Source organism: Brassica oleracea, unplaced genomic scaffold, assembly GCF_000695525.1.
Source record: "Brassica oleracea var. oleracea cultivar TO1000 unplaced genomic scaffold, BOL UnpScaffold00916, whole genome shotgun sequence".
NCBI classification, from domain to species: domain Eukaryota; kingdom Viridiplantae; phylum Streptophyta; class Magnoliopsida; order Brassicales; family Brassicaceae; genus Brassica; species Brassica oleracea.
In genome coordinates this window covers 19,858-38,200 of record NW_013617517.1, presented here as the reverse complement: position 1 = coordinate 38,200, position 18,343 = coordinate 19,858, and the positions used below count along the sequence as shown (strand labels likewise).

General features: G+C 35.6%; 5 protein-coding genes across 7 annotated transcripts; 2 read left to right on the top strand and 3 right to left on the bottom strand.

Moving 5' to 3' along the window:
• Positions 1–1,264: 1,264 nt before the first annotated feature.
• Positions 1,265–2,307, bottom strand: LOC106320419. Its single transcript, XM_013758778.1, has 4 exons — positions 2,215–2,307; positions 1,686–1,880; positions 1,471–1,608; positions 1,265–1,366 (listed from the first exon to the last, which is right to left on the bottom strand). Exons 2-4 carry the CDS (start codon positions 1,878–1,880, stop codon positions 1,265–1,267), a joined length of 435 nt encoding a protein of 144 aa, XP_013614232.1. The 5' UTR covers positions 2,215–2,307.
• Positions 2,308–2,854: 547 nt separating this feature from the next.
• Positions 2,855–6,197, bottom strand: LOC106320420 (cation/H(+) antiporter 9-like). The gene is made up of 4 exons (XM_013758779.1): positions 5,890–6,197; positions 5,274–5,755; positions 4,083–4,629; positions 2,855–3,982 (listed from the first exon to the last, which is right to left on the bottom strand). The coding sequence occupies exons 1-4, from the start codon at positions 6,133–6,135 to the stop codon at positions 2,855–2,857; spliced, it is 2,403 nt and encodes an 800-aa protein (XP_013614233.1). The 5' UTR covers positions 6,136–6,197.
• A 1,121-nt stretch (positions 6,198–7,318) lies between these two features.
• Positions 7,319–8,161, top strand: LOC106320418. Its single transcript, XM_013758777.1, has one exon. The coding sequence runs from the start codon at positions 7,319–7,321 to the stop codon at positions 8,159–8,161; it is 843 nt and encodes a 280-aa protein (XP_013614231.1).
• Positions 8,162–8,775: 614 nt separating this feature from the next.
• Positions 8,776–13,904, top strand: LOC106320414. Of its 3 annotated transcripts, XM_013758773.1 has the most exons (12): positions 8,776–8,999; positions 9,092–9,179; positions 9,366–9,425; positions 9,515–9,547; positions 9,613–9,690; positions 9,767–9,810; positions 11,375–11,457; positions 11,536–11,627; positions 11,702–11,771; positions 11,847–11,888; positions 11,960–12,106; positions 13,862–13,903. In XM_013758773.1, exons 1-12 carry the CDS (start codon positions 8,933–8,935, stop codon positions 13,874–13,876), a joined length of 819 nt encoding a protein of 272 aa, XP_013614227.1. In that variant the 5' UTR covers positions 8,776–8,932; the 3' UTR covers positions 13,877–13,903. The 3 variants fall into 3 exon arrangements, with proteins under 3 accessions (XP_013614227.1, XP_013614228.1, XP_013614226.1); XM_013758774.1 differs by lacking the exon at positions 11,960–12,106 and having other exon boundaries at positions 13,862–13,904; XM_013758772.1 differs by lacking the exon at positions 13,862–13,903 and having other exon boundaries at positions 11,960–12,217.
• Positions 12,796–15,173, bottom strand: LOC106320415. Its single transcript, XM_013758775.1, has 2 exons — positions 15,039–15,173; positions 12,796–14,423 (listed from the first exon to the last, which is right to left on the bottom strand). Exons 1-2 carry the CDS (start codon positions 15,093–15,095, stop codon positions 13,764–13,766), a joined length of 717 nt encoding a protein of 238 aa, XP_013614229.1. The 5' UTR covers positions 15,096–15,173; the 3' UTR covers positions 12,796–13,763.
• Between the last annotated feature and the right edge of the window lie 3,170 nt (positions 15,174–18,343).

Below are 18,343 nucleotides of genomic sequence, written 5' to 3'. Positions count from 1 at the left end.
GATTGTGTCCTTGTTCCCGATCTCTTTCGATATAAGCTCGTCTCGTCAGCTAGTTGGGGTGAGCATGAATCACTGAGTCGATGAAATTATCAACTACTTGGTCGACCATTTCTTCTAAAGCTTCATCAACTTCATCACTTGATGAGGAAGACATTGGGTGTTTTTTTTTCCTAAAATGACAAAAGGGGGTTTGTAACTAAAATTTAATCAATTGTACATCTTTCTATAATTCTATTATATTTTTTCATAATTTGTTTTTTCATTAGTGTATCATTTTTTATCAAAATCTATTTTTTTCCATTATTCTATCATCTTTTTTCATAATCTATATTTTTTTCACATTATATCATCTTTTATCAAAACCTAATTTTTTTTTTGCATTATTCTATCATATTTTTTCATAAGCTATATTTTTTTTCATTATTCTATCATCTTTTTTCATAATCTAATTTTTTTTTTCACATTATATCATCTTTTATCAAAAAACGCACTTTCATGGCATCCCACAAACCTGCAGACCTCCGCATTCACCCTTCCCCACCTCTGCTTACATTGACTCCAGTGTCTTGGAAGGGAGCCAACGAGGTGATGACTCGAATTGAAATACTCCCCTATCCTCTTCCAAAAGGATCCTAACTTTTGTTCATTACTGAAAATGGGATCCTTGCTGGTGTTCAACCAAGCACTGATCAACACAATGTCTTCTTTGGTTGACCACTTTCTCCTTTCCACTGGTTTAACTAACCCGGGAGAGGTAACAGGTGCCTCAGCAGAGTCTACGTCTAGTGGTGGACTGCTCTGTGAAGCTAACATGTTAACAAACCCGGGAGAGTGTAGGGAAAAAGGGTCCATTTTCTGTTTTGGTTTTCTTTGATGTTTAGAGGTTTTAGTGATTTTATAAGGGTGGATTGTTTGTGTTTTTATAAGTGGTTCCCTATGTTTTAAACTAGTTTCGCTTAGGTTAAATACACAAAAACAACCACAGGTAATTACACAACAACTAAATTTAAATACACAACAACTTATTCACAGTTAGCATTCATTACACATCAAATCATGTTTATTTAACTCGAACAATTTTTAAACTTTAACCAATAAACATAACAATGAATGATAAAGCAAATTCAAGTACGAGTTATACTCTAGCTAGTTCAGATCATTTAAAGCTCTACTCAACCTACTTCAGTTCTAGTTAACGTCTAGCTACGAAGCAACCAAAACACGTAATTCTAGTTCAGTTAAGATGGAGTCTAACCTTTGGTGGTTAATCGAAGCAAAGCTTCTCCAGGTCAGCTACTTGCACCGTGAGGTTATAAACCTCCGCAGTGAGGCGATCAACCTGCCGAGTGAGCCCTTTAGCCTGTGCCTGCACATGGAAACAACAATGAAAATGTCTTATTCACATAATAAGTTTATTAAAAAAAATATGTAGAGAAAAATGTGACACAAAAAAAAAATTTGTTTACTAACCTCTAGTGTCTCAATCTGATTTTTCAGACTCGGTACGAACTTCATCACCTCCTCAGCCTCCTCCAGACGCTTAGTCAAGCTTTCGATCTGCTCCTGGACACCAATCACCCAAGGCTGACGATAGTGAAACCCATCAGCCTTGTTTAGAACCAAAAAAATATCAGCATACGTATGTCTATAACCATAATGAATGAAAATGTTCTTCAGAGTCTTACCTCGTAGTTGGCGCAGGTGAAGAAACGCTTCCCAGGAAGAGTGTCGTACTCCTGCTTCACTCGAACCTCGTCGATGATTCTCCCACCACAGGAACACCTTCTCGGAATCCCGTATTCTGAATCGCAAGTGTATGAAAGCATGTTGATGTAGTCCTTTTGCCTCTTTGAATGCTTTCTCTCTTCTGAGGGATCCATCTGTAAAACAAATCGAATCTATTTTAGAACATTAAAATCCAAACAATATAATAAACGACCCCTATATCGAACCCTCTTGAGGATATACAATTATTAAACGAAACCCCGAATCAATTTAGAACCCTAACTCGAAATCCCTCTATCGATTTGAAATCTCAGAGAAACGAACCCTAAATGAAACGACCATGACGATTTACAGCAATTATTCGAAACCCAGATATCGATTTACATCCCAAACTCGAAAGCCCCAAATTGATTTGAAATCCGAGAAAACGGTTTCGAGTTTCGACCACAAAATCGACCCAATTTAACCCTCAATCTACTCGATACTCACCTGAGCAAGTGGAGAAGACACTCCGTCGTCGATTAGAACGAGAAAACCTCCGGGAGACGGCGTCGCACGAGAAATCGCCTCTCACAACGAAACCCTAGCTTTTGGTCGAGAAGAGCAAATGAGTCGATACATGGGGAAGCCCAACTTTCCTCCTCCTCTACGCGCTTTCGTTCAACAAATCAACACACGACGCGTGGCTTGAACCCGCTTCATACGATATCACTCGTAAGGCCCGGTTCATCAAAACAAACCCATTTTTTATTTTCTTTTATTCATCGGCCCCTTAGAACTCGAGCCCATGAACCTCACTAAAATCCCTGCTGCGCATGGTCTTATCCTACAAAGTCTGCAATCTGTATGATCTTACTTAGCGGTAAAGACGAAAGAGAAGCAATGACTCTGGCATGACAGGTAAAAATTATTCGGCAGTGGTCACTAAGTCTTTATCGGAGTGGGACAAATCATTTGCGCAAATTATTATGGTGAAAATTATAGTTTTGTTGTTATTAGTACGTATACTATAACTTTTAGTTAGGAATCATGGACTTTTAAATCAAAACAAGATGAGAAGAAATGAATTTGTTAATGTAATTTAGATCTTCATATGCAAGCAAATCATTGACAGGTTACACAACTACACTCACTCATGTTGCTGCTGTTGTTGAACTACTAAAACAGAAACCCTACTTTTTAGATCTTTACATGCAAGCAAATCTCCTATGACTCCTAACTCCGGAAGCTCCATCCATTCCGCCAAACCCGAGACATCCAGCAAATCATCGTCGCGACCTCTCCCTACAATCATCAAGTCATAATCTTCCGCCGCCAATCTTACGGCGGTGGCCACCGCGGGACCACCGTTGACTATCTTCTCCGCATAAACGAAATTCTCAGAGGATGCATATGTTTCTTTCAAATCATTTAAGACCCCATTATCAACAAGGTAATCCCAATTCTTATTCTTGTCTGGTTCTTGACCAGATAAAAACCGGATCACCGTGAGACTCACTCTCGGATTCTGTCTCATCCATTTCGCAAGCGAGATGGCCTCGCGATCATCTTTACCTCCAATGAAGATCACACCAACGTTAACGGTACCGTTAATCTTTTTCTTGGTGCGGTAGCTTCGGTCATTGAGTACACCTACAGAACAGGGAGCACGGTCGAGGAGAGAAGCGTTCACACTTCTGATCACATTATCGTCAGATTCATATAATCCATCAGGTGACCATTTTCGTCCAGAAGGGACGATGATCATCGATGTGTGGTGGTCTAAAGCAAGATTGCAAATGTCATGATCCATTAGATCCTCTTGAGAGTAAGCTGTGAAGAAGCTAACAGTCGTAGATGCCGAATTCTCTTGTTGAAACTCGGAGAACACGAGCATCATTGTTTGAATGTAAGTGTTTTGATGCAACTGGGGTTTAGTCCGCTTGTCGTGTGGTATCAAGATTGGAAACGAACTTCCAGCGAGTTTCACGAGGTGTAATGCTGTGACAGCGATGACTCCTCTGTCTTTATTACTCTCGCCGTCAGGAGTGAAAGAGAGCAGTTGTAGCAGCGAGAGCACGCCAGAGATATTGTCCGGTTTGTGCAAACATGTTAGGATCTTGAGATCTGAGTTTGGTTTCAGATGCATGATGTCTCTCTTGACGTATCCTATATACTTCCTCTTTGGATCGTACAGTGTTTTCACAGTAGTAGGTAAAACTCCCGCGATCAAAAGAACGTATATTATCATGAACGTGTGAGTGGCTTGCGATAGATTCTACATTACAAAATAAAAATAAAATAAACCCATTAATTCGAAATAATGATATATGCATGCATGTAAGTGTGTTCAGGTTTTTAATATAAAGTTATCTTACCCGATGATTCGCGGCTCCTTCAAAGAAGCATAAGTCGACGAAACCCTTATAGTTCATCATAATGGCGAGGATAATAGATTCGTTAGTAGGTAACTTGAAGATCAAGCAAGACCCAAAAGTAGCAGTCCATTTGACGACCAATGTGAAACCCACCAAAAATATGTTAATGGCTATGTCATCGAACGCGTACAATACCTTTGAAATGTCAGCTTTCATGGTCATTACCACTATTGAAATCGGTAAAAATATGTTTGTAACCAATCCCTCAAACTTGGCTTCTAACGCAGACCCAAGAGGTGGACCGTCTGGGATGGCCATCCCGACCAATATAGCTCCTAAAACGTGGACTTGGTGGAAATAAGTTGTGCAAATACTCGCAGCGATTGCGGTCATAATTGTTCCGTATACATAGAGTTCCCGTACGGGTTTGCCTTCTGGACTTGTGTCGACTATCCATTGAGCCGTAGGCTTGATGATGAATAGGATCACAAGGATTAAGATGGTCATTGCCAATGCATCGCGGTTGGCTATTCTAGGCGATACATACCTGCATGACAGTTTTAAACTATTGTAATGTGTTCAAAAACCATATCATCTAAAAGAAAAATTATACCATGCCATCGGCTAGATAGTAAAATAATATATTAATATGGTTAATCTTTTGAGCAAGTTTTTTTTTTCTTTTTTGAATTATTGTTAAATTGATTAAAAAAATAATACTGTTTTTATAACTTTATAGCAGAAAGAACTTTATGATACTCATTTTGTAGCGAACCACATTTGATAACATTCATCATACTTTCTATCTCCTATCTCTCGAATTGATGAAATAGAAAGTATGATGAATGTTTTAAATTGTTGACCAAGTTTATCGCTTTAGAGCATGCACAACGCTAAGAAATTCAAAAGAGTTTTTCAAAATATATAATAACAATTAGAAATTATTAGCCAATGAAAAAATAGCATGTATGTCAAAAGTCTTCTATTAAGAGATTAGAGTCTTTTGGAAGAAAACCCAAATCTTTAGACTTCAGCTACAACCTAGTTCGAGGAGGTAAGAATAAAAAACTTGAATATATATCTAACTTTTTTTTTTAACTTGATATAAAAAAAGTAATGAGAAATGCAACAATTAAACCCTAAATCTAGGATGTCTCTTAGCAAAAGAAAAAACGAGGATATCTTGCATACCTGTATGATGCTACGTAGGAAACGCATTGCAGAGTGATAAATCCTAGGAGATCATTAATCGTTGCAATAGATATGGCGAGGCGGCCGAGCTCCGAGTTTGGAATCTTAAGCTCATATACCAGGTGCGTTATTACGGGTAACAGCGTTAACGCTTGAACTGATACAATCACGGTGCGTTCTGTTGGAGCCAGTTTCAGAGGCATATAGAGAGGGTCGGCCTTGTCTAGCTGGAAGTTTCTAAAGGCTAATCCGGCGGTCATAGTCACCACAAAGGACAAAACCGCGATCGCAACCGTGCCTTTACCGATATGAAACACGGCTCTTTTGTTGGTCTTCACGCCCATCAAGAACGTGAACATTATTAAACCCAAGTTGGCCACACCTTCTAACGCTATGTTACCATCTAACGCCACGTCTAACGATAAACGGTGGGAAGAAAAGTCCTGAAGATCAAATAGGTGACGTCCCAGAAGCAACCCCGTCTGATTAAAAACACCAAAAACATGTTACTTGCGACACAAGAAATGACGAGATTATAACTTTTTTTTTTTTTTGTGACACACGAGATTATAACTTTTGAAATCAAGAAATCAAGATTTGGTGTGTTGTAACTTACAAACATGTAAGAAACGAACTGTGGTACGCCAATAAATCTAAGGAACATATGAGATAACACTATTAAAACGAAGATGATAATGATCTGCAACTCAAGAAGAGGCAATGCGTATCCGAAGATGACACTCGGAGTTTCATAGTTTTCCAAGATTCCGTAAGAAGAGATGTTGAAGAAAGCTCGGTAACAAACTTCGACCTTGCTAATTGCTGGCCAAGGCGCAGGAGTTAGTGCTAGAGATTCGTTCATGAGGATGATGATAAGTATAAGTTATGAAAGGGAATGACCTGTTCTCAAAACTTTCATATCAACTTTGCTTTTATTTGTTACGCTGAAGATTTGGTTTTCTCTATCTGTTTTTTGTTTCTTCTCAACAAAAAAAAAGGTCAAATGTTAAATTAACAAAAAATGAAAAAAGATTTAACAACGTAACAGTTTCTTTGAGCAATTGTTGTTTCTAAACCGTTGGCGCCTCCCCTTTGACCAGTTTTTGTTACGTTTGGGCTAACGAACGGATGAAGCTAAAAGGTGGCGCATTGTTTTCTAGAACTAAAATGAGATAGTTTTTATTATATGAATTGATAAATTTTCATACTGTTCTATGTGAATTTATATTAGACCTGCACCTGTACATATGCTTATAAAAATGCGCATATCCGTATATACTCGGCTACACTATATGCTATAGCATGTACGTGAAATTTAATGAATCAAACGAAATAGGATTTTTTTTAAAACAACAAAATAGGAAATAAAGATGATATATATCTTATTATTTTTAATAAATAAAAAGATATACACTATATTGTTAGTAGATCCAAGCTGGGTCATCCAACGGTCTAGGGTGATGCATTTGACAAATCTTGTGACCTAAATAAAGTTTATGTAAATAAATATGTATTAATCGATTTTTGTATAGTGGAGGTGTCACAAAAAAAAAAATAGTGGATAGTCGCGTAAAACGTACATCAACTATAGTAGTAATAGTGTTTTGAGTGGTGAGAATATAAAAATAATGGACCTATACTAATGAGCCAGCTAGTGGGAGGATCCTATCCAATCCTATCTTGTTCTGCTTTTAAAAAGACAAGACATGTGATTGACATTGGACACACTATAAAACCTGGTTCTTAAACTGGCGCGCCAACTGAATCAAATCTAATACCGAGTGTTTGCTATGTTAATAATTTATCATAGACTTCAATTTTCTCTTATATTAATAATAAAACCTTTTTTATTTGTCAATATACTATTTATTTGTCCTTTTTTATATTAATAATAAAACCTTTTTTATATTAATAATAAAACTTTTTTTATATTAATAATAAAACCTTTTTTATTTGTCCCCGCTTGGGTGACTCTAAAAAATATTCCAACAAGTTGCTATTCCAGACTTGGGATTTCTCACATTGCTTCCGGTCTTGGTGAGCCTATGCTTACTCATAAGCCAAGGCTGGATCCGTTCAACATAGGAGAGGCTAAAATTTTAGTGGAAATTGAGCTTGATAAGAATTTTCCCAAAAAAATTGCATTGGATGATAAGCTTGGTAACATGTTTTTGGTCGATGTGGTTTATTCTTGGATTCCATCAACTTGTGAAAGATGTGGGAGCTTAGGTCACAAAGCAAAAAGGTGCTTACTTAAAGAGGACAAGTTGGTTCTCAATAATGAAAGTAAACAAGATCAGGAAGAGGTGGAGATTCCTGTGGTTGATATCAATCCTTTGTTGGTAAACACTGAATCAAGTAAAGAGACACCAGCGAGCAACATGCCTAAGGTGAGCACAGATATACTGCCAATTCAAACAGTATCTAAATTTTCAACAGTGCTTCAGCCTCATCATTCTCCTTCCCAATCCGGAGGTTCAGAAACTTCCTCAGAACCTCAGGGAGCTACTTCTCCTAAGAATAGCTCCATTGCTTTCGAACACTTGTCTCCTAGTGCCAAGTCAACTTCAGCCTCTATACTAGCAGGTTCACCATCTGCTCACACTATTCCAACCCAAGTTATGGACAATGTTCCATCTGCTATTATCAGTAATGAGGGTGCTACACCCTCAGGAAATGATCCAACAATCATGACCCCTCACTCAACCAAGTTTATCCAGGAGCAGGGTAATATGGAAAGTGATTTCCATATTAATGAGCAAATGGATGAATATGGAAGTGTGTCAAGAGGGGGTAGGCTGCTCAAGCGTACACAAAGGTACCAAGAGATGGAATGGCATACAGTTCGTGGACGAGGAAGTCGAGGTCGTAAGGGTCGAGGTTCCTAATGAAGCGCACAAGAAACCTTTCAAGTTTGGTTAAACTAAAGAGTTATTCTAACTCATTGGGTTTCTATAGCTCTTTCAATGCTTACTTTATGTACTAAACTTTCTCAAACTATTTGATTTAACAAATCACATCTTGTATTTTGTTTTTTTTAATTGAAAGCTTTTTTACAAAAAAAAAAAAAATATACTATTTTTATTATTTCTTCCAGAAACGTGAATGCATGGCCGGCGATGAACATAGATCAGTGAAAAATTGACCAATACTCTCCAATTTTTTTAAATAATATATAAACAAAAATTCTCAAATTTACATTTTTTATTGAAACTTTCACTACATCGTTTACAGTCCTAAAATTTTAGGATCAGCTCTGCATGAATAGCTTTTCCAAGAGAAAGAGGAGATATTTCAACAAAAATGCAACCTGAAAATATAAAATTTCGAAAAGCAAAGGAATTCAATTAACCGAAATAGAAAATAAATATTTATGATTTGCAATTTCCATTTTCCTAATCACGTACATAGATTTGTTGATTAGGCCAAAGTAAAAAATCTAACGTGTAGCTGTAGCCGAGTCATCACCTTGCATCTCATATAAAATAAAGATCCCACCTGCTTTCTTTTCTTCTCCGCAACTCCATTAACAAACATCTAGCCATCTCTTCAGTTTACGTTACCCTCGACGAGACCTTCAATTCTGAGTCAGTAATTGATCTAAGAGTAGGAAAGATCAAAACTTTAAAAGTGAAAAATGGATACTGGTTTCCAGGAAAATGAGCAAAATCAAGAACTTGACTCTCACGTTACGCATCTTATGGAGATTAGTTCTGGGTATTATGGGTAAACAACACTTATCAAATCTTCTTTTCAACATCTTTTTTGGTCATCAAAGCTAAGTTTTTTTTCCCTTCTTTTCCTTCTTTTGTGTTTAGGTGCTCACATTATAGAAGACGATGCAAGATCAGAGCACCATGCTGTGATGAAGTATTCGATTGCAGACACTGCCACAACGAAGCTAAGGTATAAAGTTTGTGTTTAGATGCCCATATTTACTTAAGATCCCACCATATTATATCAACATCCATTGTACAGATGTGAAAGAACAAGTTTGGGTTACATAAGTGAAGATTATATAAAAGTGAAACTAATGTGTTCTGTTTGTTTTTTTTTTTTCTGAAAACTTTTGTGTTCTGTTTGTTTCCACAGGATTCTCTTCAAACTGAACAGCTCCTTAGACATGATCTTCCTCGACATGATGTTTCTAAGGTTTCGAGATCATATTGAGAGTTATGTATATGTAGATTCTGTTTGTTCACTGTGATAACATTTCTAGTGTTGATTTGTTGTATTTTCAGGTCATATGCTCGCTTTGTGGGACAGAACAAGACGTGAGTATCAGTTTTTATGTGTGTAACCATGTTTCTTGATGCTGACCTCTGATTGTTTTCTTCAGGTCCAGCAAAACTGCTCCACCTGTGGTGTATGTATGGGGAAGTACTTCTGCTCAAAATGCAAATTTTTCGACGATGATGTAAGCTTTTCCAATCGATTTATATTTCTTATAAACTGGAAGTTGTACCAATAAAACTCAACACTGGTTGTTTCAGCTTTCCAAGAAGCAATATCACTGCGATGACTGTGGGATATGCAGGTAGATAAACTGAATTTGTGGTTACCAATTAAAAAAACAGAGTCTTATCTTAACTGTTGATATGTTCGTTTTAATTGGACCAGAGGAAAAGTGATATCTTGCATATTTGCATTGTTTTATCCATTCATTCATAAACATTTTCATCATAGAGATTAGAATTTAGACATGTTTAGGTTGCATTTTGCATACATGAGTCTCTATTAGGTACTGGAGTGTCACATGGAGTTCTTGGGGACATTTGGATGCATCTGGAGCTCAAAGGAGGTGAAATAGGTGATCATTAAACGATCAGAGCATGGGAGCGACCTCCCGGAGCGACATCACGAAGTCGCTGTGTCCCACCTCTCAGAGCGACCTTTCTAAAGCGACGCCATGAAGTCGCTCGCGTTCTCGTTACTCCGAACAGTCTTAGATGACCCTGGAGCGACCTCTCAGAGCAACCTACCAAGGTCGCTCCCGATCCAGAGTGACCCGTTGGAGCGACACACCAAATTCGCTCGCGACCATCGGCCCTGGAGCGACTTCCCGGAGCGACACCTGCAAGTCGCTCCGCGTTGTTCTGCTGCCGAAAATCATGATTTCTCAAGGACCTTTTTGCAATTTATTTTGGACGTTTTGTACTTGGAAAAACCTATGTTTTAAAGATTTTTTGTAACCACCAGAGGCGGATTATCTTGGATCTATTGAGAAATACACAAAAACTCTCTTGAGAAGTTCATCTCTTGGATTTTGATTGTTATGTTCTTGTGTTATTGTTGATTTCTTATATTTTTCTCTACATGATTAATCTGAAATCCAATATGGGTTTAAGAGGAATCATGGAGATTAGTGAGTAATCACTTTTTGAATTCATGGGTTAGGGAGATTAAGGGTGATTAGGTTAGTTCTAGGATGTTTTAGTGTAGATCATTCTTGTTCCTTGCTAGTAGAGTATTCATAATGCATCTTCTGAGTTGGCCACTCAAAAGTTGATCAATAGACATTTCCCACCCAAAAGATGTTTGATGAAATGCCTGAGACAACTCTCCTAGGCTTTGCTAAGATAGCTAATAGACTTGTTAGTAATGATTGCTTTCATATTATTCAACCAAAGACATTTGATGTTTGAGATATGTTAGCAAATGAGCATTCATCTAGACATAGAGCTTGCTTAGAATTGTGTCTAGGCTTAAGGTTGATAGTTTGATTGATCATTTGTCATCCTTAGTTTGATACTTGATCACCCAAAGTCTAATCCCTATGCCCATGAGTTCTCTTTTCGCTTAGTAAAGAAAGTCATTTCATTTATCATTAATCATTAGTTTAGAAACCTTTTAAATCATTGGTTGCACTTAGATTAAGTGAGTACTTGCATTCTCAGTGCTTTGATATCCCTCAGAACTGTTTCGACAAATACTATACTACAACATTTGCTTTAGGAGTCTTGAAAACTCTTAATATCAAAAAGAAAACTTCTTCCATTGCAAAAGATGTCGTAAGAGAGACAAAACTTTATGTGCTTGTTTCTAGAAAATGCTCGCATCTTTCTTTGTTTCTGACATTTTATTTTGTTTCCTTGAAACAGGATGTTGCTACTCCAAAGTTTTGGAGGACAAGCACCGGTGTCTGGAAGGCGCATTGCATCACAATTGCCCGGTTTGTTTTGAGGTAAAATAATCAAAATCTAACCCATTTCTTAACTGACTCAACATAGTTGTGTCCTGATTTAAGTCTATTTGTGCTCAGTATCTGTTTGATTCGACAAAAGATATCACGGTCCTGCGATGTGGTCACGCTGTGCATTTAGAGTGTACCAAAGATATGGAGCTGCATAACCGGTAAAAGAACTCACAAGTTTTTTATGAAGCTAGCCATTGATAAACAAACACAAACTTTTTTGTTGTTGTTGTAGATACACATGCCCTTTATGCTCTAAATCGATATGTGACATGTCCAGCGTGTGGAAGAAACTTGATGAAGAGGTAAAAGGCTTCATCATATAACTCTATTGTACAGTTCTCTTATGTTCATTGAATCTTCCATTCAAATTTGCGAAGGTTGCTGCTTACAAAATCCCAAAAGTGTACGAAGACAAGATGGTAAGTGAGATTGAATATCAATATTGCATTCACGAGTTTGTGTGTTTGCTTATGTGATTGGATTGAAGCAGGTATGGATTCTTTGCAATGACTGTGGTTCAAACACGGATGTCCGGTTTCATTTGATCGCGCATAAGTGCAGTAGCTGCGGTTCATACAATACTAGAAAGACGCAGAGAGGACCTAATACTCACTCTTACTCTTCAGGAGTTCCTCAGGTTGTTAGTTCAACCGGTTAACTAAAACTTGAACCAGAACTGGTTTGGACCTAGGGGTGTTCAATCCGGATATCGGTTCGGTTTAGGTTCGGTTTTTTTCGGTTTTCGGTATTTCGGTTAGTAAAATATAACTACCATTCTAAATCCATATTTACTTCGGTTCGGTTCGGTTTATATACCGTCGGTTTTCGGTTTATTCGGTTTTATACCAAAAAACATAATTATTTAGTTTGAGATCATATAAAATGAAAACACGAAACTCTGTTTGTTTATAGATAAGAAAAAAGTTGTGAAAATTTTCCATTAATTATTTTTCATCAAATTTATCATCTTCATATTAATTTAGTGAATACTAAAATAAAGCAAAAAGATTAAAAAAAAAAGACTTAGAAAATAAGATGTCTGAATTGCGATGTATTCAAGTGTTTTACAAATTATATAAGGTTCTTTATTACTATAACATTATGGTAATAGTTATTAACACAAATTTAACTTATGTAACAAATAGATTTTCATGTATTGTTATAAAATAGATACATATTTACATGTTTCTACTTTTAATCGGTTTTGTTCGGTTTATTTGGTTTAATCGGTTATCTACCAAACCATATCCAAATCCTACGGTTTTTATAAAATTATATCCATTCGGTTTATATGGTATATACCAAAACCAAACCATATTGTCTATTTCGGTTCGGTTCGATTCGGTTCGGTTCGGTACGGTTCGGTTTTACCATATTGAACAGCCCTGGGTTTGGTGTCTGAATTTCCAAAGGGAGTCTATCTGTGTACTTTCTTAACTATAGTATTTGGCTCTAACTCATGACCGTTAAAATAGGAATAAGTAGTAAATGGACCAGGCAATCCATGAGTGATTGTCTATGTTGACACTTTTAAACTCATGTTACATGGACAAGAAGATCCGGCTTCAGATCTTTAGGACCCACCCGAACCGACAAAGAAATAGCTTCGGGTTTATATACCTTTACGTTGTTGGGTTTTACTAACGACTTCTTCTCACCCATCTCTCCCTAAAAGCAACAATATTAATTAAATTATCTCAAAGTTAAAAAATCATTAAAGCGCATCCCCACAAAGGCTACAAGCAAGTAATAAGCAACCTCTTTAATTACTAAATTTCAGTTACTGCGCGCAGACAAAAACAAATTACATTATGAAGCTATAAAGTCTTGAGCTTCAGAGATTAACATAATATGAGTGGGAAAAACCCTCAGCATAAGAAAAACAAGAAAAGAAACCGTAATTTAACACATCATGGAGCCAAGCACATGAGTGTGAAAACGGATTTGAGATATAAAACCCTCAAAAAGAAAAAAACACAGCAAGCATCCCTAGAGAAATAAACAAGATAGCAAACTCTCACACATAGCATTAACTCTCCATTGACTTGGAGGTCAAACCAGGGGAGTTTTTTTTTCTTTTTCTTCAATAGTTTAAATCTAAACCCTAAATGGATCTGACTCTGTCTCCACAATGGCGCATAACCAAAAGCCTTAATGTACAAAAGATCACTCCCACTTGAAACCTAAGTGGGAGTTAATCTTGAAACTGACCTAAGTAAATGGTATATCAGATGACTATTAGTACTACAACTTTAAGAGTAAAAATCAGTAGCCAGAGTTGTGTTGATCGTTGGTCAGTGGAGAAGAACTTTCTGATACTTAGCCTCTGAATGTGACCCATCTGAGAATACTCTCTTCCTGTTGAATTTTCCACACCCATTGTTGACGTTAGGGCACTGGACGGTGACTGGAGGGATCTCGAAAGTCTTGAGAGGCGGTGGCGGATATCGCCATTGAGGTAATGGACCAGCTAAGAGCAGTGTCTGAAGCAGAGGCCCTGCCTTTAAAACAGCTTCTAGAAGTTTACCCTTCTCAGGCAGTGGCTTGTCAGGAAGCAGTGGATCCATAATCTCAGCATCTGAGACTTCTTCAGGCTGAGATGGTTGTGGGTTTATGACGTGATCAGTGGGTGACATGAGGCTCTCTTCGCAGTCCGAGGAGGAGAAGCTCTTGTTTGATGCTAGTTTTTGAGGCTGCAATGTTTCATCATCAATGCTTGAGGCTCCGGATAAAGGAGGAGTCATATGCTTCTGTTGTTGACGCGAGAGGTTATCGAACATGAGGCGCTGACATTTCTCGAGGGCTTCGTCTCTTTCTGTAATGGTTTTGGTTAATATGTCTTTAAGATTGACGAGTTGTTCATCTCTCTTTCTTATTTCCTCACGAGCAAACATTTTTGTTTGTTCTAGCTCTAGTGTTGTGCACAGATGAGAGTGTCTTAATTCTTCTGTAGTCTGTAAATTTTACAGAAGTGCAAATAAATAAATAAATAGTCAAAAAGGAAAGAAACAGAGGAAAAAGTAAATAAGCTAGATGGGACAGAACAGAGGAAACAAACAGGGGACACCTACATGAACAATCACTCATTGATCGCCACTGGTTAAACTCTGTACTTTTGAGATGTGTTATTAACACTTATCACAAACTAGCAAGGATTTGAGTTATCGAGTTGGAGGTTAAGAAACTCATTATGAGCAACTAAGCTACAACATTTGGTGATTATGCTTGACTTCAGAGAATATGTAAACAAAACATGTTCTTATAATTAGGTGACATGCAAAAATCCTTAAACACTTCAAAGACTGAGTCACCTAGTTGCATATTAAGACCACCATTCTGTAAAACTTGTTGAATCTTAGCAACTAGGTCTACTACATTCGGGTGTTTATTAAATAGACCAAGAAGAAGAAGAAATAAAACTGTAAGAAATTTCTTGTTTTGGACAAGACATTATTAGCCAAATTAAGCAAAATCAAAACTGAAAGAAAGATAAAGCAAAAGCAGAAGAAGAACACTCTTTTGGAGGGAATAGAGGAAACTCAGCTTTAGAAATAATGTTTAAAACTTACCTTTCCATGAGAGTAGTAGTAAGGCCAGCCAAGAAGAGCACTGATTTGGTTATCCATAAATTCTACTAAATTCAGCTTAAAAGATCTTTTGATTCTCTGAAATAAATTGTGTTAGAGAGGGAGAGAACGAGAAAGAGAATGGAGTTTAACATACGGAGGGAAGGACTTATAAATAAGTAAATACATGTTGGGCTGCCTAAAGCAAATCAAGTTCAGGTATGTAATTTTCTTTTGAGATTTTAATAATTAATCAAAAAAAATAAATAAATAAAATGATAGCACATGATTGTATCATATCCTGCAACGTTATTTCAACTAACTCCACTATATATTTTACCGCGCAAACTATAAGAAAATTATCTATATGTGGTCATCTCCAACCCCTGCTGAAAAAAAAAAACTGCAAAATAAAATAGAAAATGCAGTCACGAATAAATAAAAAATACATTACTCCATATATAAAATAAAGTTTTTTTATTTGTTCATAACTGTATTTTTCACTCCATTTTACGGTGTAATTAGAGATGCTCTAAAAAAATAAAAGGTTTAGATAAACTCTATCCCCAAAACGTACCAATGAAAGTTTTAAATATAACTATTATTAAAGGTCTTTTTGCAAATCTTTCTTCTACATGTTAACATGAAACAAGACTAAAATCATTTAAGTGGATGTTTAAATATTAATATACTATATATTCTCTCTATTCTGCAAGAAGTCACATTTCATGCAGATTTTAAAAAATGATAAAATATACTAATATAAATTTATAATTATTTAAATAAAATAATTATTTATAAAAGTTATATTAACAATGTAGAATGATACTTTTTGAAATAAAAAAAATAATGTTAGAATGATACATTTTATGAAATAGAAATAAAAAAATAATGTTAGAATGATACATTTTATGAAATAGAGGGAATGTGTAGTTTTTTTTTTCTTCTTTTGCTGGAAATATTTATGCATATTTATCGTTTTCTTTTCCCTCTTTTGCCGCAAGTGTTTGGTGGAAGACCAACATCGTAGTTTACTGACTTTGGTCTCACTCACTCACACTATAGTCTCGACTCTTTAAAAGTCTTTTTGTTTTCTTCTTCGGTTTTTCTTGAGATACAACTAGGCATACAACACGTTTTCTTGTCTTTATCCAAGAAAATCAAGCGCACCGAAAAGAGCGGGAACGGATGCTTCTAATTACATATTTTCCAATTTTATGCAGAAAAAGTATACGCAGATGAAAGTATATATGTATATAAACAACTAAAGATGCATGGAGTCAATGAGAAGTGGATTCCATGGTCAGCAAAAGAGGCAGGTAACCTAACTTTTTCCACCAATATATTGAGAAAAGTTTTATGGAATCCCTTTTTCAATTATTAAACCTATCACTACTCATGGAAAAAAAGGCATCTTGGTTCACAAATTTTAAGTGGAATATAATAGAACCTAAGTATAAAACTGAAAAATATTTAGTTATCAGTTATTTTCTTCAGATATGCGTGTAGCTTTAGTATGTACTAGGTACATACATTGCCTTGCTTTTTGGTGTTAAAGAAAAACACGTAAATGACCAATTGGGCCAGTGTTCCATAAAAAAGACTAAATAGGGTCAGCGTGAGCGAAAACTAAATTTTAATTTCTTGAGTAAAATATACAAATGAATATCCTTAATGAAAATGATCAATTGACTTTTACTGCAAGTGGAAGGTAAAGTCAGGAAAGAAATAACTCCATATTTGGGTCGCTGGGCATGTGCTGTGTGGTAGGCCTTGAGTTATCATCCGGGATCCGGATTCGATCCAAAATCTGCTCCAAAAATAAGTTATCTGAAACGTTCAAATTTAAATCCGAATAGTAAAATATCGTATCCGTCAAAACTGAATCCGGATCCGGATATCTTGATTTTTTAGGTCTGGATATCCGGATCCGTATTTTTTTAACTTTTAAAATTTTAATTTTATTAATAATTATATTTGATATACTAATATTTATACATAAAAATTAGTTTCATAATATTATATTTTAATTTAATATTATATACACATAAATACATTTATAAAATTTGTATAAATATTTAATTTTTTTTTGAATTTTTTTTTTGAATTTTAGTATTTAAAAAAATATTTTTTCAATTATTTTTACTTCAATTATTTTTACGAATCCGGATCCGGATCCAGGTATCTGCAGGTAAAATTTGGATATCTGGAAACCACGATCCAGATTCAAATATTAAATCCATTGATCCGACGAATTCGGATTCGCATTTAGATACCTTAAATTTCTTGGATATCCGGATCCGTCCCACCCGTGGTAATCATGATCGATGATCATAATAATATTATAATATAATATACATGTATACACGATATGTTCCCGCCAATTGTGATAGTCGTATACTGTGGTATGAGTATCCATTAAAAGAGTTATAGGATTCTCTCGTTCAACAATATGCAGTTAAATAAATATATATAAAAAAGAATGAAAAAGTAATTCCAATAGTAAAGTAGGGAGACAAGAGTTATCATTTCATGGTCTCTTTCAACAACATTAATCTACGAGCATGTCAAGAAAAATTTAAATCTTATTTCTTTTCTCATTGTGATAAAATGTTAAGAACTTATATGTTTTGGCTACTGGCTACCAAACGATAGTGGTATCCACTAAACAAGAGCTAAACGTTTCCCGTGTGTGTTAGTGCAAAGATTAGATATCCCTATATATTAATCCTTGAACATTGGTTAAATGAGAATATTGACGAGCATGTTTATGTGTCAAGATGAAAGCGCTCTTCAGTTTTTTTTTTTAATTGGACCGATCTTATTATGATTATTAAAAGAGTAACATTAAATGGACCACTTAATATTTTACTATATATCATCAAATTCAAATATGAGAACAAATAAACATTAAATTATTTCTTTTGATGTTTGTCATTTAATATATTAAAAAGGAAAACATGATTATTTTATGGAAAAGAAGATTGGAAAAGTAAGATGAAACCGTAAGGATTCCTGTTTGTATATATAATGTTATAGAATATTTTGAGCAAAATTTGGTTGCATAACATGTTCTCCTTTTTTTTTTCTTCGCTAATGATTTCGATTCTCTCCATTTAAGCTCTGAAAGAGAAGATGATTATGTTTTTAGTTCAGTCCATTTGAATTCGTTTTGGGCTTAACATAGATTTTAAGAATCTATAAAATGGGCTGAATAAAATTGAATGTAAAATTATATTTTGTTTTTATAAACGTAAAATCAATAATGATGAGGTAAACAAAAAATCAAACTCAAGTACCACCATCAA